The sequence below is a fragment of the Leuresthes tenuis genome, unplaced genomic scaffold (genome assembly GCF_036924035.1).
Source record: "Leuresthes tenuis unplaced genomic scaffold, fLeuTen1.0.hap1 SCAF_21, whole genome shotgun sequence".
Lineage (NCBI taxonomy): Eukaryota > Metazoa > Chordata > Actinopteri > Atheriniformes > Atherinopsidae > Leuresthes > Leuresthes tenuis.
The window spans coordinates 493,992-519,808 of NW_027325375.1; the positions used below are offsets into that span (position 1 = coordinate 493,992).

At 48.9% G+C, this 25,817-nt stretch overlaps 1 protein-coding gene across 1 annotated transcript in view; it reads right to left on the minus strand.

The window, feature by feature from the left end:
- caln2 (calneuron 2) overlaps positions 1–25,817 on the minus strand; it is a 52,770-nt gene that overhangs the window by 25,364 nt on the left and 1,589 nt on the right. Inside the window, exons 2-4 of the mRNA XM_072375603.1 lie at positions 15,757–15,881; positions 3,906–4,049; positions 2,328–2,440 (exon numbers count right to left, since the gene is read on the minus strand). Of these exons, the coding sequence (XP_072231704.1) occupies positions 2,328–2,440; positions 3,906–4,049; positions 15,757–15,874 (375 nt within the window). The 5' untranslated portion in view covers positions 15,875–15,881. The remainder of the gene's footprint in view (positions 1–2,327; positions 2,441–3,905; positions 4,050–15,756; positions 15,882–25,817) is intronic.

Sequence of the window (25,817 nt, forward strand, 5' to 3'; positions counted from 1 at the left end):
ATCCATCCTTTCCCGCTCCATCCATCCATCCTTTCCCGCTCCATCCATCCATCCTTTCCCGCTCCATCCATCCATCCTTTCCCTCTCCATCCATCCTTTCCCGCTCCATCCATCCTCTCCCGCTCCATCCATCCTTTCCCGCTCCATCCATCCTTTCCCGCTCCATCCATCCTTTCCCGCTCCATCCATCCATCCTTTCCCGCTCCATCCATCCATCCTTTCCCGCTCCATCCATCCATCCTTTCCCGCTCCATCCATCCTTTCCCGCTCCATCCATCCATCCTTTCCCTCTCCATCCATCCTTTCCCGCTCCATCCATCCATCCATCCTTTCCCTCTCCATCCATCCTTTCCCGCTCCATCCATCCATCCTTTCCCGCTCCATCCATCCTCTCCCGCTCCATCCATCCATCCTTTCCCGCTCCATCCATCCATCCTTTCCCTCTCCATCCATCCTTTCCCGCTCCATCCATCCATCCTTTCCCGCTCCATCCATCCATCCTTTCCCGCTCCATCCATCCTTTCCCGCTCCATCCATCCTTTCCCGCTCCATCCATCCTTTCCCGCTCCATCCATCCTTTCCCTCTCCATCCATCCTTTCCCTCTCCATCCATCCTTTCCCGCTCCATCCATCCTTTCCCGCTCCATCCATCCTTTCCCGCTCCATCCATCCTTTCCCGCTCCATCCATCCTTTCCCTCTCCATCCATCCTTTCCCGCTCCATCCATCCTTTCCCGCTCCATCCATCCTTTCCCGCTCCATCCATCCATCCTTTCCCGCTCCATCCATCCTCTCCCGCTCCATCCATCCATCCTTTCCCGCTCCATCCATCCATCCTTTCCCTCTCCATCCATCCTTTCCCGGCTCCATCCATCCTTTCCCGCTCCATCCATCCATCCTTTCCCTCTCCATCCATCCTTTCCCGCTCCATCCATCCTTTCCCGCTCCATCCATCCTTTCCCGCTCCATCCATCCTTTCCCGCTCCATCCATCCTTTCCCGCTCCATCCATCCTTTCCCGCTCCATCCATCCATCCTTTCCCGCTCCATCCATCCATCCTTTCCCGCTCCATCCATCCTTTCCCGCTCCATCCATCCTTTCCCGCTCCATCCATCCTTTCCCTCTCCATCCATCCTTTCCCGCTCCATCCATCCTTTCCCGCTCCATCCATCCATCCTTTCCCTCTCCATCCATCCTTTCCCGCTCCATCCATCCTTTCCCGCTCCATCCATCCTTTCCCGCTCCATCCATCCATCCTTTCCCGCTCCATCCATCCTCTCCCGCTCCATCCATCCATCCTCTCCCGCTCCATCCATCCATCCTTTCCCTCTCCATCCATCCATCCTTTCCCGCTCCATCCATCCTTTCCCGCTCCATCCATCCTCTCCCGCTCCATCCTTTGTGGGAGTTGAATGTTTTAAATCCCCTGAGATGCACACTGTCTGCCACCTTCATGAGTCACAGACTCTCACACGTCTTTCATTTTCTCTTCTCCTTTGTGATTTTCCTTCATATTCCTGTCTCTTTATGTGGGGCACCCCCCCCATCCCCTCATATTGTCTCTTTAGGCTCGCTGGGTGGCACCCTGCAGTCCAGGTTGGTCCTCCTCTCCATCCCAGAAGCTGTGCATCTCATTTATAAAAGATCTTCCATTAAAATCAGCATTTGAATGTGTTTGTTTTCTGATCCGTGAACAGCATAGTTAACCGTTTCCTCAGTTATTATCTTCTCTAAAGAGATGAAACCTGGGATGAGGAAGGTCTGTGTAACTTCCTCCTGATTCCAGTGAGTCACCCTCTAAACGTTTCTCCTCTCAGTTGGTCCAAGGGAAGCAGAGCACAGCTTCCTGAGTGCTGTCGCCCCCCCGTCTCTGCATGCAAACACCTCACAGACACAGCTTCTACACTGTTTCTGTGATGTTGCAGGCCTTAAGAGGCAGATAATGACTCAGAGAACAGCATTAATGCAGCCTTAATGACCATCGCACCCACTGTGGCTACTTAAACACACACAAACTCAGACATTCCTGAGATAGCATCCCTGAAGTCTTTACAGCGCTAACATTATGCCCAAACACACTCAAGCATACCTCTGAATTCTCCCCAGGTCTCCTTTCCTTCCCCCAACTCAAAAAAAGCAGAAAGAAGCAGAAAGAAGCAGGCTGGGAGGGTATTTTCTGTTCCTGCAGAAACTCGGGCTGTGCTTGAGAATGTGAGATTTGCTCTGAATGCCAGAGGTGAAAAAAGATGGAGCTGATAAATAACAGGTAGTCAAAGTGATGAGAAACAGACGGTTTGCCTGCTGGGAGGAGGAAGTTATGTCTCGCACCTGCCAGAAGATGTTGTCAATGGTGTTACCCAGGAATCCTTCTCTGTTGTCGGAGGACAGCAGCTTAGGCCCCAGTATCGTCATGAATTCCTCAAAGTCCACCTGGCCGTCGCCTGCAGGGCCACAAAGAGAGAGACAGGACGGGAAAAAGAAGAAGAAGAAGAAGAAAATCAGACAGGAAGCCTGGCAGGAAAGAGCTCAATCATCTGTGTTTACTGAGAAGAAGAAGATCGAGGAATGGGAATCCTCCGTGACACACATCATCAGCATTAATTCGCCTTTTCAGATAAGGTGTGTGCCTCTCATCTGTGGTCATGTGTAACAGGGCAGCTGGGCGTGTTGTCGGGTAACATTTGAATTCAAAGGACACGACTTGTGTGAGTTTGCATTATGTATTCAGGTGCAGCCTGCAGTCAGTGACAGCTTTACACAGCCGGGCACCATCGTGACAGCGCTGGAAAACAGCATAAACTGCAGCTCGATTTAACCGATTTCACTGCAAGATCACAGCATTCAGTTCCTGCGTCATGATAAGGAGCACGAAAATACATCAGAAAACACTTTAATAACACTAAGAAGAAGAGTTTCTTATTCATTTCTGTGAGTTCCAGGGCACAAAAATATAAAATCTGTCTTTGGGCAAGCCTAAAATTCAATTTCAGCTTCATTAAAGCACAGAAAACTAATATTTACCCAACGTGGTTCTTTCTAGAAAATAAATTCCAGCCTCAAAATGACCCAAATGGTGAAGAAATGCCAGATAATTATTGTCTGTGTGTATCATCCATTTCAATTCCTGCTAAACCTGATGACTTCCTCAAATACTACAGCCCCGAATTAACAGAACTAAATCCTAATAAAGAATATTAAAGGCTTAGAAGGTGGATAATTGCAGGTACCAGCGGTTAATTCATGTTGAGCACGTGTTTAATGTCATAGAATACAGCTGAAAGACGTGTTGGGACATTATGGAAGTCAGTTGTAGAGGAATCTGAGAGAGATGCAGCCTCAGAACAAACGGCAGCTATGCTTTCAGGTGCTTGGCTACTCATGGAAGCAAAAAGCTTTTAGCTTTGACCTTTGAGATTTACCACAAGCTGTGGAATCAAGAACCAAGACCAGGCTGATAAGGAACCAGCTGAAACGCCTCAGGAGACTGTTTCTGATGCAAGGGCTGCATAGGAGTCATTGCAATCTGCTTGGAATTACAAGCAGAGCTGGAGTTTAGGCAGAAAGAGCTGATCGGCCGGCTCTTCACCACTCCAGGGGAATCATTTCTTGACAGCTGACCACCTGCTCCCATTAAGGCTGTTTAGAAACTGTTTAATGGAGTCATTTTTAAAGGAAATCCTACATGAGCCTGAGGCAAATGAAGGAGGCATTCAGTTTAGTGTTTTTCATTTACTGAAACATTCATACCAACTGTCTGAGAATAGGAACACTTCCCTATTCAGGGTTACGCATAATATATGACAGTAAAACAGATTCTCATGTTAAACTGTCCCGTTTGTGCAGGTTTTCCTTGCTTTGCATGTTCTGTGCATGCACCCGAGTGTGTGTCCTCATGTAGAGCCTCACCATCCATGTCCAGTCTCTGCATGATGATGGCCAGCTCCACCTCGCTGGGCATGTAACCCAGGGAGCGCATGGCCATGCCCAGCTCCTGTTTGGAGATGAAACCATTTCCATCCCGATCCAAAACACGAAACGCCTCTCGGATCTCTGCACAACAAACACAAGATGTTTCCCTGTCGGTCAGTATGGGGAAAATAAAGGGTTCTGGCGTGGACTATGGTTATCACACGTTCTGCAGTGACACAGTTGGTATTTTAGAGTTCAAACAGCTGCAGGAATAAAGAGTATAAACCATGTGGTCCACTTGATGGTCCTGGTGTGACGGCGTCTGCTGGCAGTGAGGTAAGCTGTGAACATTTGTGAACTCTGTCACTTCTTGTTTTCTATGTGTCTCACAAGCAGATGACTCCTCACAGGAGAGCGTTACTCTTAAAAACTCTTAAAAACCTATAAAAACCCCTAAAAACCTTTAAAACCCTTAAAAACCCTAAAAGAACCCTACAAACCCTTAAAAACCCTAAACAAAACCTTACAAACCCTTAAAAACCCTAAAAGAACCCTACAAACCCTTAAAAACCCTAAACAAAACCTTACAAACCCTTAAAAACCCTAAAAGAACCTTACAAACCCTTAAAAACCCTAAACAAAACCTTACAAACCCTTAAAAACCCTAAAGAAAACCCTTACATACCCTAAAAAAACCTTGCAAACACTTAAAAAACCCTTACAAAACTTTAAAAACCCTAAAGAAGCATCTAAAGCGTCTGCTGGTTGCAGGCAGTGAGGTAAGCTGTGAACATTTGTGAACTCTGTCACTTCTTGTTTTCTATGTGTCTCACAAGCAGATGACTCCTCACAGGAGAGCGTTACCCTTAAAAACTCTTAAAAACCTATAAAAACCCCTAAAAACCTTTAAAAATCCTTAAAAACCCTAAAAGAACCCTACAAACCCTTAAAAACCCTAAACAAAACCTTACAAACCCTTAAAAACCCTAAAAGAACCTTACAAACCCTTAAAAACCCTTACAAACCCTTACAAACCTTTAAAAACCCTTACAAACCCTTAAAAACCCTAAAGAAGCATCTAAAGCGTCTGCTGGTTGCAGGCAGTGAGGTGTGAACATTTGTGAACTCTGTCACTTCTTGTTTTCTATGTGTCTCACAAGCAGATGACTCCTCACAGGAGAGCGTTACTCTTAAAAACTCTTAAAAACCTATAAAAACCCCTAAAAACCTTTAAAACCCTTAAAAACCCTAAAAGAACCCTACAAACCCTTAAAAACCCTAAACAAAACCTTACAAACCCTTAAAAACCCTAAAAGAACCCTACAAACCCTTAAAAACCCTAAACAAAACCTTACAAACCCTTAAAAACCCTAAAAGAACCTTACAAACCCTTAAAAACCCTAAACAAAACCTTACAAACCCTTAAAAACCCTAAAGAAAACCCTTACATACCCTAAAAAAACCTTGCAAACACTTAAAAAACCCTTACAAAACTTTAAAAACCCTAAAGAAGCATCTAAAGCGTCTGCTGGTTGCAGGCAGTGAGGTAAGCTGTGAACATTTGTGAACTCTGTCACTTCTTGTTTTCTATGTGTCTCACAAGCAGATGACTCCTCACAGGAGAGCGTTACCCTTAAAAACTCTTAAAAACCTATAAAAACCCCTAAAAACCTTTAAAAATCCTTAAAAACCCTAAAAGAACCCTACAAACCCTTAAAAACCCTAAACAAAACCTTACAAACCCTTAAAAACCCTAAAAGAACCTTACAAACCCTTAAAAACCCTAAACAAAACCTTACAAACCCTTAAAAACCCTAAACAAAACCTTACAAACCCTTAAAAACCCTAAAGAAAACCCTTACATACCCTAAAAAAACCTTGCAAACACTTAAAAAACCCTTACAAAACTTTAAAAACCCTAAAGAAGCATCTAAAGTGTCTGCTGGTTGCAGACAGTGAGGTGTGAACATTTGTGAACTCTGTCACTTCTTGTTTTCTATGTGTCTCACAAGCAGATGACTCCTCACAGGAGAGCGTTACCCTTAAAAAACTCTTAAAAACCTATAAAAACCCCTAAAAACCTTTAAAAACCCTTAAAAACCCTAAAAGAACCCTACAAACCCTTAAAAACCCTAAAAGAACCTTACAAACCCTTAAAAACCCTAAACAAAACCTTACAAACCCTTAAAAACCTTTAAAAAGCCTTAAAAACCCTTAACCCCCCCCCCCCAAAAAAAAACCCTTAAAAACCTTTAAAAACCAGGACTGGGACATAACTGACTGAGTAATCTTTCCCTAAATGTTTTCATATGAGATCTGGTGAGTAATACTCTACTTTCTCTTCTTTTTTACTGTACATCTGCAATCAAAACTTCTTCTAAAGGTTTTTAATTCCTGATATATCTTTCCTCTCATCAATATGTTGCTGCATGACATACACAATTCACACTTATATAGCGCCTCGTTATCACTTTCTACATACATGTGAGGTCCAGTGTCTCGCTTAAACCTTAAACCACAGCTCATTCACTCCGGTAAGAACCTCCATCTTACTCAAAGTCCTCGTTCATATTGTCTAAATCTGATAAATATCCTGCCATGTTGCACAAAACTATCAGCAGCAAACTCTGTGTGAAGTTTGGACAGATAGCGTTTGGGTGAAGCGCTGCGCTGCTGGTAAGTAGAACTTAACCAGGATTTGCTGATCTTTGCATCCCCAGAGAAGATAACTTTTTGACTTTAACACATTCCTCTCAGAAACTGAAGCATTGCATGTGCAAAAATGTACAAATTAAACCAAAAAATGCCATGAATCACGGTACAAGAAGCCACAGATTCAGCTGGTTTGTGTATTAAATGCAGCAGGTTTGATTAATCATTCTGCAGAACAGACAATGTGGTGCATGCAGAGTCTAACAAATGAACTTAGATACTGAATGTCACCGTTGAACCGATACTTTAGATACTTTATTTGCCACCATATTGTACAAGATATTCTGCTACCTCTCATTTTCTCTGTGGAATATCATTAAACAGCTAAATAACCTGAATTCACTGCACAGACTTTGTCTTTAAGTTATAAAAACCTGGATTTATTGGCGCAGAGCTACAGTTTGGAACTACTTTAAGGGACCACAAGTCAAACTGGAAGTTTGGCTGTAATAATATAGACTTAAATGTTTTTAAGATAAGATGAACACGATCCTTTGGGGTCGTTCTGTGTTGTTAAGCTTGGATTCCTGTCCTGTAACCAAGAAGTTTTATTGTCCAACTGGAGCTAAACCTCAACAATAAAAGATATGAGTCACTCACAGCAACAAAGACCCCGATCATTCGCTTCAACAGGTTGCAACAGCACAAATTTCTAAGAGACAGCATTTTTCCATTGTTTTGGTTCAGCTTCAGAAAGCTTAATCCAAAAATATAAGTGTGAGTCATCAGATGGTATCAGTGTGTCAGAGTAAAACCCAAAATGGATGATTAACAGGTCTGGAAGGTGCTTTCCCATGAACTGGAGGTGCTGCAGCCTCCTTCCCTTTTCTCTCCTACATCTATAGTAACTGTCCTGTCTTGGCTTTTGGTTTCAGGTTTATTTTTACTCTTTATTCCTCACCTTCACCTCCACTGATGTCTGGTCAGGTTTTTCCTCATAAACATAAATAAATAGACATAAACTCGTATTTTACAAACCCAAAGGGCCCAAAAGGCCCTGCTGGGATGGCTCCACACTTTAATCACTGTTATCAGTGCCAATAGCTCTCCTCCCACCTATAAAAAGGCTTCTTTCTACCTTGAAAATGTCATTTCAGACCCAGAACTCAACAGTAGCGTCTGTCTTTGCAGCAGAAACACTCAAACTGAGGAACATGATAAAAAATGACCTTGTCAGTCTCCAGTAAATTACCTGTCAATCATTTGGCAGGGATGTTGGGGGGGGGGCAGGCACCGCTTGAACTCGAAGAGTTGCTCGAATTTATTGACTTGATAAAGATGTCAGAGACGGGAGAGTCGTGATACTTTTCTTTTTTTCTTTTTACAAACCGACGATTCTGTGTAATTTATTGAGCTATTCTGAAGATGTCTGCGAGCTGTGACCGGCCTCCCGTCGGTACCCACCCCCCCCCCCCCCCCCCCGGCGTCCCGTCCGTACCCCGCCTCCCCCCCGGCCTCCCGTCCGTACCCCCCCCCCCCCGGCGTCCCGTCCGTACCCCGCCTCCCCCCCGGCGTCCCGTCCGTACCCCGCCCCCCCCCCCGCCGTCCCGTCCGTACCCCGGCGTCCCGTCCGTACCCCGGCGTCCCGTCCGTACCCCGCCCCCCCCCCCGGCGCCCCGTCCGTACCCCGCCTCCCCCCCGTCGTCCCGTCCGTACCACGCCTCCCCCCCGCCGTCCCGTCCGTACCCCGCCTCCCCCCCGTCCGTACCCCGCCTCCCCCCCAGCGCCCCGTCCGTACCCCGTCTCCCCCCCGGCGTCCTGTCGGTACCCCGCCTCCCCCCCGGCGGGAGCTGGGACCGGCTCCAGCCGCCCCTCTTCCCTGCGTAGGATGAAGCGGGAATGAAAACTAAATGAACGGTCGATCTCTGCATCTCGGGGTGGAAAAGGTGTCATGACAGCATTTGGCTACACTGCAAATCATTACTGGAGAAACACAATCAAAAGTGTATTTCCCCAAGACTGATCCTTTCCTGAGTGCAGCTGATGAATTTTACATGAAGATCATCTCTGTCTCATGCTGTATGCCATTAAAGTTCTCCTCTCCTCTCTGTCCGACCTGTTCCCCGTGCCTCTCTTTCCTCTCTGTCCGATCTGTTCCCCGTGCCTCTCTTTCCTCTGTGTCCGATCTGTTCCCCGTGCCTCTCTTTCCTCTCTGTCCGACCTGTTCCCCGTGCCTCTCTTTCCTCTGTGTCCGACCTGTTCCCCCTGCCTCTCTTTCCTCTCTGTCCGACCTGTTCCCCGTGCCTCTCTTTCCTCTGTGTCCGACCTGTTCCCCGTGCCTCTCTTTCCTCTGTGTCCGACCTGTTCCCCGTGCCTCTCTTTCCTCTGTGTCCGACCTGTTCCCCGTGCCTCTCTTTCCTATGTGTCCGATCTGTTCCCCGTGCCTCTCTTTCCTATGTGTCCGACCTGTTCCCCGTGCCTCTCTTTCCTCTCTGTCCGACCTGTTCCCCGTGCCTCTCTTTCCTCTGTGTCCGACCTGTTCCCCGTGCCTCTCTTTCCTCTGTGTCCGACCTGTTCCCCGTGCCTCTCTTTCCTCTCTGTCCGACCTGTTCCCCGTGCCTCTCTTTCCTCTGTGTCCGACCTGTTCCCCGTGCCTCTCTTTCCTCTGTGTCCGACCTGTTCCCCGTGCCTCTCTTTCCTCTGTGTCCGACCTGTTCCCCGTGCCTCTCTTTCCTCTGTGTCCGACCTGTTCCCCGTGCCTCTCTTTCCTCTGTGTCCGACCTGTTCCCCGTGCCTCTCTTTCCTCTGTGTCCGACCTGTTCCCCGTGCCTCTCTTTCCTATGTGTCCGATCTGTTCCCCGTGCCTCTCTTTCCTCTGTGTCCGACCTGTTCCCCCTGCCTCTCTTTCCTCTGTGTCCGACCTGTTCCCCGTGCCTCTCTTTCCTCTGTGTCCGACCTGTTCCCCGTGCCTCTCTTTCCTCTGTGTCCGACCTGTTCCCCCTGCCTCTCTTTCCTCTCTGTCCGACCTGTTCCCCGTGCCTCTCTTTCCTCTGTGTCCGACCTGTTCCCCGTGCCTCTCTTTCCTCTGTGTCCGACCTGTTCCCCGTGCCTCTCTTTCCTCTGTGTCCGACCTGTTCCCCGTGCCTCTCTTTCCTCTGTGTCCGACCTGTTCCCCGTGCCTCTCTTTCCTCTGTGTCCGACCTGTTCCCCGTGCCTCTCTTTCCTCTGTGTCCGACCTGTTCCCCGTGCCTCTCTTTCCTCTGTGTCCGATCTGTTCCCCGTGCCTCTCTTTCCTCTCTGTCCGACCTGTTCCCCGTGCCTCTCTTTCCTCTGTGTCCGACCTGTTCCCCGTGCCTCTCTTTCCTCTGTGTCCGACCTGTTCCCCGTGCCTCTCTTTCCTCTGCGTCCGACCTGTTCCCCCTGCCTCTCTTTCCTCTGTGTCCGACCTGTTCCCCGTGCCTCTCTTTCCTCTGTGTCCGACCTGTTCCCCCTGCCTCTCTTTCCTCTGTGTCCGACCTGTTCCCCGTGCCTCTCTTTCCTCTGTGTCCGATCTGTTCCCCGTGCCTCTCTTTCCTCTCTGTCCGACCTGTTCCCCGTGCCTCTCTTTCCTCTGTGTCCGACCTGTTCCCCGTGCCTCTCTTTCCTCTGTGTCCGACCTGTTCCCCCTGCCTCTCTTTCCTCTGTGTCCGATCTGTTCCCCGTGCCTCTCTTTCCTCTGTGTCCGACCTGTTCCCCGTGCCTCTCTTTCCTCTGTGTCCGACCTGTTCCCCGTGCCTCTCTTTCCTCTGTGTCCGACCTGTTCCCCCTGCCTCTCTTTCCTCTCTGTCCGACCTGTTCCCCGTGCCTCTCTTTCCTCTCTGTCCGACCTGTTCCCCCTGCCTCTCTTTCCTCTGTGTCCGACCTGTTCCCCGTGCCTCTCTTTCCTCTGTGTCCGACCTGTTCCCCGTGCCTCTCTTTCCTCTCTGTCCGACCTGTTCCCCGTGCCTCTCTTTCCTCTGTGTCCGACCTGTTCCCCGTGCCTCTCTTTCCTCTGTGTCCGACCTGTTCCCCGTGCCTCTCTTTCCTCTCTGTCCGACCTGTTCCCCGTGCCTCTCTTTCCTCTCTGTCCGACCTGTTCCCCGTGCCTCTCTTTCCTCTGTGTCCGACCTGTTCCCCCTGCCTCTCTTTCCTCTCTGTCCGACCTGTTCCCCGTGCCTCTCTTTCCTCTGTGTCCGACCTGTTCCCCCTGCCTCTCTTTCCTCTCTGTCCGACCTGTTCCCCGTGCCTCTCTTTCCTCTGTGTCCGACCTGTTCCCCGTGCCTCTCTTTCCTCTGTGTCCGACCTGTTCCCCGTGCCTCTCTTTCCTCTGTGTCCGACCTGTTCCCCGTGCCTCTCTTTCCTCTCTGTCCGACCTGTTCCCCCTGCCTCTCTTTCCTCTGTGTCCGACCTGTTCCCCGTGCCTCTCTTTCCTCTGTGTCCGACCTGTTCCCCGTGCCTCTCTTTCCTCTCTGTCCGACCTGTTCCCCGTGCCTCTCTTTCCTCTCTGTCCGACCTGTTCCCCGTGCCTCTCTTTCCTCTCTGTCCGATCTGTTCCCCGTGCCTCTCTTTCCTCTGTGTCCGACCTGTTCCCCGTGCCTCTCTTTCCTCTGTGTCCGACCTGTTCCCCGTGCCTCTCTTTCCTATGTGTCCGACCTGTTCCCCGTGCCTCTCTTTCCTCTGTGTCCGACCTGTTCCCCGTGCCTCTCTTTCCTCTGTGTCCGACCTGTTCCCCGTGCCTCTCTTTCCTCTCTGTCCGACCTGTTCCCCCTGCCTCTCTTTCCTCTGTGTCCGACCTGTTCCCCGTGCCTCTCTTTCCTCTCTGTCCGACCTGTTCCCCCTGCCTCTCTTTCCTCTGTGTCCGACCTGTTCCCCGTGCCTCTCTTTCCTCTGTGTCCGACCTGTTCCCCGTGCCTCTCTTTCCTCTGTGTCCGACCTGTTCCCCCTGCCTCTCTTTCCTCTGTGTCCGACCTGTTCCCCCTGCCTCTCTTTCCTGTGTCCGACCTGTTCCCCGTGCCTCTCTTTCCTATGTGTCCGACCTGTTCCCCGTGCCTCTCTTTCCTCTCTGTCCGACCTGTTCCCCGTGCCTCTCTTTCCTCTGTGTCCGACCTGTTCCCCGTGCCTCTCTTTCCTCTGTGTCTGACCTGTTCCCCGTGCCTCTCTTTCCTCTCTGTCCGACCTGTTCCCCGTGCCTCTCTTTCCTCTGTGTCCGACCTGTTCCCCGTGCCTCTCTTTCCTCTGTGTCCGACCTGTTCCCCGTGCCTCTCTTTCCTCTGTGTCCGACCTGTTCCCCGTGCCTCTCTTTCCTCTGTGTCCGACCTGTTCCCCGTGCCTCTCTTTCCTCTGTGTCCGACCTGTTCCCCGTGCCTCTCTTTCCTCTGTGTCCGACCTGTTCCCCGTGCCTCTCTTTCCTCTGTGTCCGACCTGTTCCCCGTGCCTCTCTTTCCTCTGTGTCCGACCTGTTCCCCGTGCCTCTCTTTCCTCTGTGTCCGACCTGTTCCCCGTGCCTCTCTTTCCTCTGTGTCCGACCTGTTCCCCGTGCCTCTCTTTCCTCTCTGTCCGACCTGTTCCCCCTGCCTCTCTTTCCTCTGTGTCCGACCTGTTCCCCGTGCCTCTCTTTCCTCTGTGTCCGACCTGTTCCCCGTGCCTCTCTTTCCTCTGTGTCCGACCTGTTCCCCGTGCCTCTCTTTCCTCTGTGTCCGACCTGTTCCCCGTGCCTCTCTTTCCTCTGTGTCCGACCTGTTCCCCGTGCCTCTCTTTCCTCTGTGTCCGATCGGTTCCCCGTGCCTCTCTTTCCTCTGTGTCCGATCGGTTCCCCGTGCCTCTCTTTCCTCTGTGTCCGACCTGTTCCCCCGTGCCTCTCTTTCCTCTCTGTCCGACCTGTTCCCCGTGCCTCTCTTTCCTCTGTGTCCGACCTGTTCCCCGTGCCTCTCTTTCCTCTGTGTCCGACCTGTTCCCCGTGCCTCTCTTTCCTCTGTGTCCGACCTGTTCCCCCTGCCTCTCTTTCCTCTGTGTCCGACCTGTTCCCCGTGCCTCTCTTTCCTCTGGGTCCGACCTGTTCCCCCTGCCTCTCTTTCCTCTGTGTCCGACCTGTTCCCCGTGCCTCTCTTTCCTCTGTGTCCGACCTGTTCCCCGTGCCTCTCTTTCCTCTGGGTCCGACCTGTTCCCCCTGCCTCTCTTTCCTCTGTGTCCGACCTGTTCCCCGTGCCTCTCTTTCCTCTCTGTCCGACCTGTTCCCCGTGCCTCTCTTTCCTCTGGGTCCGACCTGTTCCCCGTGCCTCTCTTTCCTCTGTGTCCGACCTGTTCCCCGTGCCTCTCTTTCCTCTCTGTCCGATCTGTTCCCCGTGCCTCTCTTTCCTCTGTGTCCGACCTGTTCCCCGTGCCTCTCTTTCCTCTGTGTCCGATCTGTTCCCCGTGCCTCTCTTTCCTCTCTGTCCGATCTGTTCCCCGTGCCTCTCTTTCCTCTGTGTCCGACCTGTTCCCCGTGCCTCTCTTTCCTCTCTGTCCGACCTGTTCCCCGTGCCTCTCTTTCCTCTGTGTCCGACCTGTTCCCCGTGCCTCTCTTTCCTATGTGTCTGATCTGTTCCCCGTGCCTCTCTTTCCTCTGTGTCCGACCTGTTCCCCGTGCCTCTCTTTCCTCTCTGTCCGATCTGTTCCCCGTGCCTCTCTTTCCTCTGTGTCCGACCTGTTCCCCCTGCCTCTCTTTCCTCTGTGTCCGACCTGTTCCCCGTGCCTCTCTTTCCTCTCTGTCCGATCTGTTCCCCGTGCCTCTCTTTCCTCTGTGTCCGACCTGTTCCCCGTGCCTCTCTTTCCTCTGGGTCTGATCTGTTCCCCGTGCCTCTCTTTCCTCTGTGTCCGACCTGTTCCCCGTGCCTCTCTTTCCTCTGTGTCCGACCTGTTCCCCCTGCCTCTCTTTCCTCTGTGTCCGACCTGTTCCCCGTGCCTCTCTTTCCTCTGTGTCCGACCTGTTCCCCGTGCCTCTCTTTCCTCTGTGTCCGACCTGTTCCCCGTGCCTCTCTTTCCTCTGTGTCCGACCTGTTCCCCGTGCCTCTCTTTCCTCTGTGTCCGAACTGTTCCCCGTGCCTCTCTTTCCACTCTGTCCGATCTGTTCCCCGTGCCTCTCTTTCCTCTGTGTCCGACCTGTTCCCCGTGCCTCTCTTTCCTCTGTGTCCGACCTGTTCCCCGTGCCTCTCTTTCCTCTGTGTCCGATCTGTTCCCCGTGCCTCTCTTTCCTCTGTGTCCGAACTGTTCCCCGTGCCTCTCTTTCCACTCTGTCCGATCTGTTCCCCGTGCCTCTCTTTCCTCTGTGTCCGACCTGTTCCCCGTGCCTCTCTTTCCTCTGTGTCCGACCTGTTCCCCGTGCCTCTCTTTCCTCTGTGTCCGACCTGTTCCCCGTGCCTCTCTTTCCTCTGTGTCCGATCTGTTCCCCGTGCCTCTCTTTCCTCTGTGTCCGAACTGTTCCCCGTGCCTCTCTTTCCACTCTGTCCGATCTGTTCCCCGTGCCTCTCTTTCCTCTGTGTCCGACCTGTTCCCCCTGCCTCTCTTTCCTCTGTGTCCGACCTGTTCCCCGTGCCTCTCTTTCCTCTGTGTCCGACCTGTTCCCCGTGCCTCTCTTTCCTCTGTGTCCGACCTGTTCCCTGTGCCTCTCTTTCCTCTGCATGTTGCATAAAAACAGCTGAAATTCAGACCCTTCTAAGCCTGGAAACACCCCCCGGCTCCCAACTGGACTGGAGCTCCAGTCTCACTCCATGAAGTGAGAATCATAGGCGAGCTGTTGGGGCTCCTAAAACAAGCTGGCGTGCTTTTGTATGCAGCTCAACAGTTAAGACTACATCTTACATATGGAACCAGGGAGCCGGATGTTTTTCTGTGGGATGTGCAGAGAAGACTGCCTGCATTTGGCATCATTTCACTGATGAAAAGCCTGGAAACTGAGGGGTGATTAACTAGCTTTGAATCTGTTCTAACTGATTATCCTGAAGGAACCTTGAACGTCTCTCTGAAGTAGGATTAGAAGTTTTCCAAAAACGCTGGAAGCAAACACACATTAAACTCGATTTTTGCCTCAGATCTGTGGCTGACAGCAACTACAGATTCTTCAACTCAATTTATATATTAAAGCAACTTATATGTCCGAATTACAGCGAATAAAACACAGGCAGAGGCCAACCAGACGAAGGAGAAGCTCTGCTGTCGGTGACTGTTCTGTTGAACCGGTTCGAGTCCAGTTGTGCTCCAGAGACATCGGATTAAAAGATTTATTCTGCAAAGTACTTCATAGCAAAGCAGAATCGAGCAAACGACAAAAGGCCACATGTACGAACTGGAACAACAGAGACACACTCAAAGCTCAGGATTAGCTGCTTCTTTCCCACCAAAAGTGACAGAAGCAGTGCACGTGCACGTCTTCCAGGGTGAGCATAACCTTTGAAAAGCAAACCTTTTATGTGATTAAATTAAAGGTGAATTCAGCAAAAACTGTGCTTTTAATGTCTTTGTTCAACACTGGAAGCAGTTACATTAGCTCTATATGAAGAAGATACCCTGAAATGATGCAGTCATGCTTAATAACGTGCACAGCCGTGCACACAATCAGTAATAACGTGCACAGCCGTGCACACAATCAGCCGCTGCAGGTGCTGCTGTAACTTCTGTCCCTAAAACACATCCGACTAACCTGGAGATGTGTTCACTGCTTTCCTGTGAGCCGGTTTGAGCTATTTTTACAGATGTTTTTATTTCTATTTTTACAGATGTTGCTGCATTCCTCAGTAACTCAGGGATCGGCTTGTTGAGTTTTGTGTTTCTGTGCCAGAAAAACTAACTATCATGGCTGAAAAATGATGAGAATAATACGAGAGATTAAAGCACTGTTCCTCACGAATGGAGCATATTTCTCTGAACATTTGCAACCTCAAAGCTCAATATTTGGGGGTCTGGTAACTGATAATCTGGTCTGAAATGAAAACTTGGATTAAGATGCTAACAGTAACACATTGGTGTTCTCTCAGGCTTCATTATGAGCCCTTTGACTCATTTCATTGCCAAAGCTCTGTAATCGGAAACCAATGCATCCAATCAAGACAAAATGGCCGACAGGAAAGGCTGGAGCCTTGCATCGTTCCACTGGTGGACCTCAGACCTTGTTCTGCACCTCCTGCCTCCCTGTCAGCACCCTTACCTCCCAGTTCTTCTGTGGAGAGGCTGGTGAGCTGGAAGGCTTCGCTGCCCTCCGTCAGGGAGCTGCTCAGGTAGTTGTCTGGATAGAGCAGGCCGGCCCGCACATGGTGGAACGGCATCTTCTCCCTGTGGAGGAAACGCACAGCGGCTGTGAAGATGTGTCACAGAGGGAAAAACAGAGATGGGAAAGACTGGTTCAGTGCTTTCAAACGCTGGCTCTTTTTAGAAAGGTCCTCTTTTCACAATCAAAGCAACAAATGATGTAATCACATTAAAATTCAATGGATCCCAAAGAAAAAGACGTTATTATTGTTGTGAATAATACCAGCAGAGCACAGCCAGCAGCCATTCTCTGAGTGCCAGAGGAGAGGAGGAGAAAGCCCTGTCAGCTGTTGTTTCCTCTAACCTAGTCTGTCAGATTCGCTGACTCCTTGTCCCAGAAGACGATCCCCGCTGCCACCAAACATCAGCCGTGGCCCCCGCCGGTGCGAGATCAGAGCGATTCCCTGCTTTGAAGAAGAGTTGTGTGTAAATTTGACATTTTGGTGATAGGCTCCATGTTATTTCTGCCTCCAGAACATGTGGAGCCGAGCTGAGCTGAGGTGAGGGTTAGAAAAGAAGACGTGGGAGGGACAGAAATCCCAAGAGCATTGAGCCGGCAGCTGCCAGACGAGAGCAATGGGGATGGAAGTGTTTCTGTGACAGGAAATAGAAGCAGCCTCTCTCCTCTCGTTGCTGTTGTTCAGGACAGCGGCGCTTTGTAGAACCGGAGCAGAGAAAGAAAATGGGAGGCAGAGACTGTGAAAAAGGGTGGGCTCTGATGATCTGGTGTATAAGGATGTTTCTGTGAGCTCTGAGAAGATTTACCCCTCGGTCCATCTGTTCCTGGGTCCACTCTTATCTCACCTGCACATTAAAGCTACTCAGATCACCACGGCAACGTGAGACTGAGCCAAACAGTAGCCTGTACTCGTGTTCTTATTCTGTATTTGGTCACATCGATCATCACGAAAAGAGGCAGAAAGAGGTGTGTGGGGGGGGTAAATTGAATGATTGACCTTTATTTCATCAGTTCTTCCTGGATCCTCTTTTTTAAATTGACTTTCCCTATTTCTGTCACTGTTTGCTGAAAAATGAGAGGCAGGATTCTTGCTCTTACAGAAAATTAAAGCAGGATTTACAGACATTAAAATGCGCCGCAGCATTCTTGCTGTGACAGACCAGGAAAATGATTTCAAGGAAGTGATCAAAACAAGCAGGCAGGGACAGTCTTTGCCTGGCATGAGGAGTGGATTCTGACTCATTAACATCAGCGACTTCAGGTTTTACTGCTGCTTTTACAACCTGCTGCAACGAAAAAAGAAAATCTGTCACATGGTCAAAAGGTTTGGACCCAGAAAGGCAGACGAGTCACCGGAAAACTCAGGTTAGAACCCTTAACAGGCAGGTACGTTCTTCTAGGGAAAATGTTAAGATGTGGGTTCCAGGAAGCAGAGGTGCCGGGACTTATGGAGTCTTTCTGGAAACCGAAGGACCCCGAAGGACCCTAAAGGACCCTAAAGGACCCCAAGGGACCCCAATGGACCTCGAAGGACCCCAAAGGACCCCAAAGGACCCCAAAGGACCTCAAAGGACCCCAATGGACCTCGAAGGACCCCAAAGGACCCCAAAGGACCCCAAAGGACCTCAAAGGACCTCAAAGGACCCCAAAGGACCTCAAAGGACCCTAAAGGACCCCAAAGGACCCCAAAGGACCTCAAAGGACCCCAAAGGACCCCAAAGGACCCCAAAGGACCCCAAAGGACCTCAAAGGACCCCAAAGGACCCCAAAGGACCTCAAAGGACCTCAAAGGACCCCAAAGGACCTCAAAGGACCCCAGAGGACCTCAAAGGACCCCAAAGGACCCCAAAGGACCTCAAAGGACCCCAAAGGACCCAAAAGGACCCCAAAGGACCCCAAAGGACCCCAAAGGACCCAAAAGGACCCCAAAGGACCCCAAAGGACCCCAAAGGACCCCAAAGGACCTCAAAGGACCCCAAAGGACCCCAAAGGACCCCAAAGGACCTCAAAGGACTCCAAAGGACTCCAAAGGACCCTAAAGGACTCCAAAGGACCCTAAAGGACCTCAAAGGACCCTAAAGGACCTCAAAGGACCCTAAAGGACCCTAAAGGACCCCAAAGGACCCCAAAGGACCTCAAAGGACCTCAAAGGACCTCAAAGGACCTCAAAGGACCCCAAAGGACCCTAAAGGACTCCAAAGGACCCCAAAGGACCTCAAAGGACCCTAAAGGACTCCAAAGGACTCCAAAGGACCCTAAAGGACTCCAAAGGACTCCAAAGGACCCTAAAGGACTCCAAAGGACCCTAAAGGACTCCAAAGGACTCCAAAGGACCCTAAAGGACTCCAAAGGACCCCAAAGGACCCTAAAGGACTCCAAAGGACTCCAAAGGACCCTAAAGGACCTCAAAGGACCTCAAAGGACCCTAAAGGACCTCAAAGGACCCTAAAGGACCTCAAAGGACCCTAAAGGACCTCAAAGGACCCTAAAGGACCCCAAAGGACCCCAAAGGACCTCAAAGGACCCCAAAGGACCTCAAAGGACCTCAAAGGACCCTAAAGGACCTCAAAGGACCCCAAAGGACCCCAAAGAGATTGTGTAAGCCAAACCATCTGACATGCAGTCCAGGTAAGTCATGGTTTCCAGGGTACATGGAGGAGCCAGGCCAATAGTCGAGTCCTTCAGGATTTCTGTGGGTTTGGTGTAGTAAGGTGCATTGGTTTCTGAGAATAGCTTCTCCAGACCAGCTGAGGAACACGGAGAACACAAGATTAGATAAGGGCATAGACAGAGAAAGAACCAGGGACGAGGTATTCAGCCAACGTTTACCACAGAGGGAAACTAAATGATCTGATGATGAGGAGAGAGCCAATCAGGGCAGAGAAGCAGATCCTATGATGAAGTGATGATGGACAGCTATCTGACACCTTCTCTGGCCTTTTCTCCACAGCACACCACAGTAAAAAACAAACACACACATACCAAGTCCAGAGGAATGGCCTCATGACAGTACTTCAACAGGAGCCTCCAGCTGATCCTCCAGGCTTGTCTGGATGGACATCCTGAAATCCATTCACCAGGTTGGAGTGCAAGATGAGGAAGTGGGTCACCCACAACCTCTCCTCAGGACTTTATCGCTCCCTGTCAGCCGGGTACTAGAGACCCCGACCACTGCGATGGACATTCAGAAGACATGAGCAGGGAATTCAGGCTGCTTTTCAATGACCCAGAGGGTGAAGGGTGTCTGGAACCAAATCACTGCTTTCGAGGGTCCAATGTACCTGAGGGACAGTTTCTGTATGAAGTATGCAGAAGATATTTCTGTCTTGACTTTCTGACCTTGACAATAATAAGGTGCAGATGTCTGACAATGGTCCGCAACTTGTTGGTTGCATTCAGAGGTCCTGAGGAGGGTCTTCATCTCTCTCCGGAGTCTGCAGCAGAGACAGAGTTGCATGGACAGCACAGCAATCTCTCCCTCCAGATCTGGGAATAGTGTTAGTAGATAGCTTTCGAAGGGAGGCAGTCCTGCGGCTGTGGAGATGAGAGAATTATGGGCGGATTCCACTGGCGTAGGTGGAGGGATTGGTGGCAACAATGCACAGTAGAGCAGCCTCCAGTTCTTGGTTGGCCAACTCTGCTTTCTGAGAGTGAAAACCAGTGGACAAACTGACACAGAGTATGACAAAAAAAGCCATCAGTGAGGATGCAAAGTGAGTAAAACGCACGACTGGAGAGAAGTTCTGCAGTTTCCAGGGCTGTGGGAAGTTTAGATAAGGCTACAAAATGTGTAGAAACGCAGACTAAATACACCTGAGGGACCAAGGGGAACAGGTGGAAACACTTTGGGAATCAGGGAAGACAAAGAGACACACGGGAGGAAGGGCAAGTTACCTGAAACAAGAGGAGATGTTAATTTCAAAATAAAACAGGAAGTGACAAGAGAAGCTACCAAAACCTAAGAGCCTCTGTGAGAGCTGGCATTTAGATGCTGGCTGAGAGGTTCTTCTGGACAACTCGAGTCCCTGCAGAGAAGCTACAGAAGAGCAAACTCCACACAGAAAGGCTTCAGCTCAGATTCAAACTGGCAACCTGTGACACACATCGTCAGTTCGATTTATCTTTTTTAACAGTGCAGTATGTAAAAAACTAGATTTGTAGAACAGCTTTGCTCCTCTTCCACTTCTTTTACGGTGAAATGATTGGTAGCAAAGCAAAAGCAGAGCTGGCTTTCACAGTCCCTAATGCTGCTAAAGGTGTGTAATATTATCCACATTGTTATGCCCCGTCTCCATGACAACCTCCCAGCGAATCATTCAAACTAAGCACCTTTTAACATGTTGTTCTGACCACAGACTGTTCATCTATAACAGGGATGTCAAACTCTGGTCCTGGAGGGCCGCTGTCCTGCAGGTTTTAGACGTTTCCCTGCAGGTTTTAGACGTTTCCCTGCAGGTTTTAGATGTTTCCTGACGGTTTTAGATGTTTCCCTGCAGGTTTTAGACGTTTCCCTGCAGGTTTTAGATGTTTCCCTGCAGGTTTTAGATGTTTCCCTGCAGGTTTTAGGTGTTTCCTGCCGGTTTTAGATGTTTCCCTGCAGGTTTTAGACGTTTCCCTGCAGGTTTTAGATGTTTCCCTGCAGGTTTTAGATGTTTCCCTGCAGGTTTTAGATGTTTTCCTGCAGGTTTTAGACGTTTTCCTGCAGGTTTTAGATGTTTCCCTGCAGGTTTTAGATGTTTCCTGCAGGTTTTAGATGTTTCACTGCAGGTTTTAGACGTTTCCCTGCAGGTTTTAGACGTTTTCCTGCAGGTTTTAGATGTTTCCTGCAGGTTTTAGACGTTTCCCTGCAGGTTTTAGACGTTTTCCTGCAGGTTTTAGACGTTTCCCTGCAGGTTTTAGACGTTTCCCTGCAGGTTTTAGACGTTTCCCTGCAGGTTTTAGACGTTTCCCTGCAGGTTTTAGACGTTTCCCTGCAGGTTTTAGATGTTTCCCTGCAGGTTTTAGATGTTTCCCTGCAGGTTTTAGATGTTTCCTGCAGGTTTTAGATGTTTTCCTGCAGGTTTTAGATGTTTCCCTGCAGGTTTTAGACGTTTCCCTGCAGGTTTTAGACGTTTTCCTGCAGGTTTTACATGTTTTCCTGCAGGTTTTACATGTTTCCCTGCAGGTTTTAGACGTTTCCCTGCAGGTTTTAGACGTTTCCCTGCAGGTTTTAGACGTTTCCCTGCAGGTTTTAGATGTTTCCCTGCAGGTTTTAGATGTTTCCTGACGGTTTTAGATGTTTCCCTGCAGGTTTTAGACGTTTCCCTGCAGGTTTTAGACGTTTCCCTGCAGGTTTTAGACGTTTCCCTGCAGGTTTTAGACGTTTCCCTGCAGGTTTTAGATGTTTCCCTGCAGGTTTTAGATGTTTCCCTGCAGGTTTTAGATGTTTCCTGCAGGTTTTAGATGTTTTCCTGCAGGTTTTAGATGTTTCCCTGCAGGTTTTAGACGTTTCCCTGCAGGTTTTAGACGTTTTCCTGCAGGTTTTACATGTTTTCCTGCAGGTTTTACATGTTTCCCTGCAGGTTTTAGACGTTTCCCTGCAGGTTTTAGACGTTTCCCTGCAGGTTTTAGACGTTTCCCTGCAGGTTTTAGATGTTTCCCTGCAGGTTTTAGACGTTTCCCTGCAGGTTTTAGATGTTTCCCTGCAGGTTTTAGACGTTTCCCTGCAGGTTTTAGACGTTTCCCTGCAGGTTTTAGATGTTTCCCTGCAGGTTTTAGATGTTTTCCTGCAGGTTTTAGACGTTTCCCTGCAGGTTTTAGATGTTTCCCTGCAGGTTTTAGATGTTTTCCTGCAGGTTTTAGATGTTTCCCTGCAGGTTTTAGATGTTTTCCTGCAGGTTTTAGATGTTTCCTGCAGGTTTTAGATGTTTCCCTGCAGGTTTTAGACGTTTCCCTGCAGGTTTTAGACGTTTGCCTGCAGGTTTTAGACGTTTCCCTGCAGGTTTTAGATGTTTCCCTGCAGGTTTTAGACGTTTCCCTGCAGGTTTTAGACGTTTCCCTGCAGGTTTTAGATGTTTCCCTGCAGGTTTTAGATGTTTTCCTGCAGGTTTTAGACGTTTCCCTGCAGGTTTTAGATGTTTCCCTGCAGGTTTTAGATGTTTTCCTGCAGGTTTTAGATGTTTCCCTGCAGGTTTTAGATGTTTTCCTGCAGGTTTTAGATGTTTCCTGCAGGTTTTAGATGTTTCCCTGCAGGTTTTAGACGTTTCCCTGCAGGTTTTAGACGTTTCCCTGCAGGTTTTAGACGTTTTCCTGCAGGTTTCAGATGTTTTCCTGCAGGTTTCAGATGTTTCCCTGCAGGTTTTAGATGTTTCCTGCAGGTTTTAGATGTTTCCTGCAGGTTTTAGATGTTTCCCTGCAGGTTTTAGATGTTTTCCTGCAGGTTTTAGATGTTTCCTGCAGGTTTTAGATGTTTTCCTGCAGGTTTTAGATGTTTTCCTGCAGGTTTTAGATGTTTCCCTGCAGGTTTTAGATGTTTTCCTGCAGGTTTTAGATGTTTCCCTGCAGGTTTTAGATGTTTTCCTGCAGGTTTTAGACGTTTTCCTGCAGGTTTTACATGTTTTCCTGCAGGTTTTACATGTTTCCCTGCAAGTTTTAGACGTTTCCCTGCAGGTTTTAGACGTTTCCCTGCAGGTTTTAGACGTTTCCCTGCAGGTTTTAGATGTTTCCCTGCAGGTTTTAGACGTTTCCCTGCAGGTTTTAGATGTTTCCCTGCAGGTTTTAGACGTTTCCCTGCAGGTTTTAGACGTTTCCCTGCAGGTTTTAGATGTTTCCCTGCAGGTTTTAGATGTTTTCCTGCAGGTTTTAGACGTTTCCCTGCAGGTTTTAGATGTTTCCCTGCAGGTTTTAGATGTTTTCCTGCAGGTTTTAGATGTTTCCCTGCAGGTTTTAGATGTTTTCCTGCAGGTTTTAGATGTTTCCTGCAGGTTTTAGATGTTTCCCTGCAGGTTTTAGACGTTTCTCTGCAGGTTTTAGACGTTTCCCTGCAGGTTTTAGACGTTTCCCTGCAGGTTTTAGTTGTTTCCCTGCAGGTTTTAGTTGTTTCCCTGCAGGTTTTAGACGTTTCCCTGCAGGTTTTAGATGTTTCCCTGCAGGTTTTAGACGTTTCCCTGCAGGTTTTAGACGTTTTCCTGCAGGTTTCAGATGTTTCCCTGCAGGTTTTAGATGTTTTCCTGCAGGTTTCAGATGTTTCCCTGCAGGTTTTAGATGTTTTCCTGCAGGTTTTAGATGTTTCCCTGCAGGTTTTAGATGTTTCCCTGCAGGTTTTAGACGTTTCCCTGCCGGTTTTAGATGTTTTCCTGCAGGTTTTAGATGTTTTCCTGCAGGTTTTAGATGTTTCCCTGCAGGTTTTAGATGTTTCCCTGCAGGTTTTAGATGTTTTCCTGCAGGTTTTAGATGTTTCCCTGCAGGTTTTAGATGTTTCCCTGCAGGTTTTAGACGTTTTCCTGCAGGTTTTAGATGTTTTCCTGCGGGTTTTAGACGTTTCCCTGCGGGTTTTAGACGTTTCCTGCGGGTTTTAGACGTTTCCCTGCGGGTTTTAGATGTTTCCTGCGGGTTTTAGACGTTTCCCTGCGGGTTTTAGATGTTTCCCTGCAGGTTTTAGATGTTTCCCTGCAGGTTTTAGATGTTTCCTGCAGGTTTTAGATGTTTCCCTGCGGGTTTTAGATGTTTTCCTGCGGGTTTTAGACGTTTCCCTGCGGGTTTTAGACGTTTCCCTGCGGGTTTTAGACGTTTCCCTGCGGGTTTTAGACGTTTCCCTGCGGGTTTTAGACGTTTCCCTGCGGGTTTTAGACGTTTCCCTGCGGGTTTTAGATGTTTCCCTGCGGGTTTTAGATGTTTTCCTGCGGGTTTTAGATGTTTTCCTGCGGGTTTTAGACGTTTCCCTGCGGGTTTTAGACGTTTCCCTGCAGGTTTTAGACGTTTCCCTGCAGGTTTTAGACGTTTCCCTGCAGGTTTTAGATGTTTTCCTGCAGGTTTTAGATGTTTCCTGCAGGTTTTAGATGTTTCCCTGCAGGTTTTAGATGTTTTCCTGCAGGTTTTAGACGTTTCCCTGCAGGTTTTAGATGTTTTCCTGTAGGTTTTAGATGTTTCCCTGCAGGTTTTAGACGTTTCCCTGCAGGTTTTAGATGTTTCCCTGCAGGTTTTAGATGTTTCCTGCAGGTTTTATCAGGTTTCCTGCAGGTTTTAGATGTTTCCCTGTAGGTTTTAGATGTTTTCCTGCAGGTTTTAGATGTTTTCCTGCAGGTTTTAGATGTTTCCCTGCAGGTTTTAGATGTTTCCTGCAGGTTTTATCAGGTTTCCTGCAGGTTTTAGATGTTTCCCTGTAGGTTTTAGATGTTTTCCTGCAGGTTTTAGATGTTTTCCTGCAGGTTTTAGATGTTTCCTGTAGGTTTTAGATGTTTTCCTGTAGGTTTTAGATGTTTCCTGCAGGTTTTAGATGTTTCACTGCTTCAACACACCTGAATCAGATCAATGCCTCATTAGCTGGTTTGTGCAGAACTTAACAATCTTTTGAAGAGATCCATTTGATCTGAATCAGGTGCTTTGAAGCAGGGAAACATCTAAAAGCTGCAGGACAGCGGCCCTCCAGGACCGGACTTATGTGATCTATAAGGATGCATCTATAAGTCCAAACTAATGGAGATGTCATGACTGATTTGCCGCAGAAAGCTGAAATTCCCAAATTCTTCAACTGGACAAATTAATAAGACATATGATATGAAATTAATATGAGAATGTATTTCAACAGTCCATCTGCTCCCAACTGTTCCCTCAGAGAAACACCCACTCAGCCACACATGCACACAAAAATAAGTCTTTTCTGTCACAGTCTATTATCCTCCATATATTTTTGGGCTGCATCTTTTTTTATTCTTTCCTAACGTGTGAAATCAGCGGCTGATGGCACAGAGATGGGAGCTGACAGCGACAGGCTTTCACAGGACACCTCCATGAGCTCCACTGCCTGAGTGCAGGAGGTATGGAAACAGTATGTGGAGAAGATGAAAGGAGCAAATGAAAGTGGGCTGCCTGTCAGTGTCTGAACTGTGGGTCACCAGGGAGCCCAGTTTCAAGTCTGCAGCAGGCCACCAGAACCAAATTAAGCCCAAAGGAGAGATTGAGATGAAGGGAAACTGAGATTTAAACAAAAAGGGTTTGTTTTTTCACTCTTTGTCCCCCATGGAGGAAAATGCATTCGCCAACTGGCAGGAACAGGGTCACAACAGTGTTTTTTTCAGCAATATAGCACAAACAGAGAGCCTTTAGATCCTTTAGATCAGAATCAAACCTTCAGAAGGAAGACATGCTGTTTCCCCCTCAGCCACCAATTAACCAAATAAACGAGCAGGACTGTGATTTAACTTCCTGCGGTGCCTCTCTGATGCACCTGAGATCTACAGAGGGCCTTAGATAACAGATAATTCTCCTTTTACTCACAGCCACTGAAAGTCTCCGGTTTTAGAATTAAAGCCGCTGAAACCTGCCAAAAACTCCGAGGCTCGGCTGATCAGCTGAAGCTCTGCGGGAGAAAAGTAAAGAGCCGCTCTGTGATTGGTCAGAGTAAGTTTCTCATGGAGAGGATCAGAGGAGGCTCAATGGGAACCAACAATAAAATGGCATTTTATTAGATTTACTTTAGACTTTAAACCAATAACAACATGATGCAGAGAAATGAGATTATTTACTGTTGTCCTGCACAGTAGCACCCTGTCAGCGTCCTTCGGAAGTCACCTTGGGCAAAGACAATAACAGCTATGATCTCAGCTGTCTGTCTCCAACCCATCAATCCCACCTCCTGAAAACATTTCCCGAGGAGGGGCCCTGCGTGGGCTTCCGTAGTTTCGCCCACAGCCGCCTCTGCTGTCGAGCTGCGGGTCATTCTGACCCCGTCAGCCGCGGCCGTGCTTCGTGCCCGGCTCCGCCAGGGGAGACGTGCACACGCGGCCTTTAGTGTGTGTGTGGGG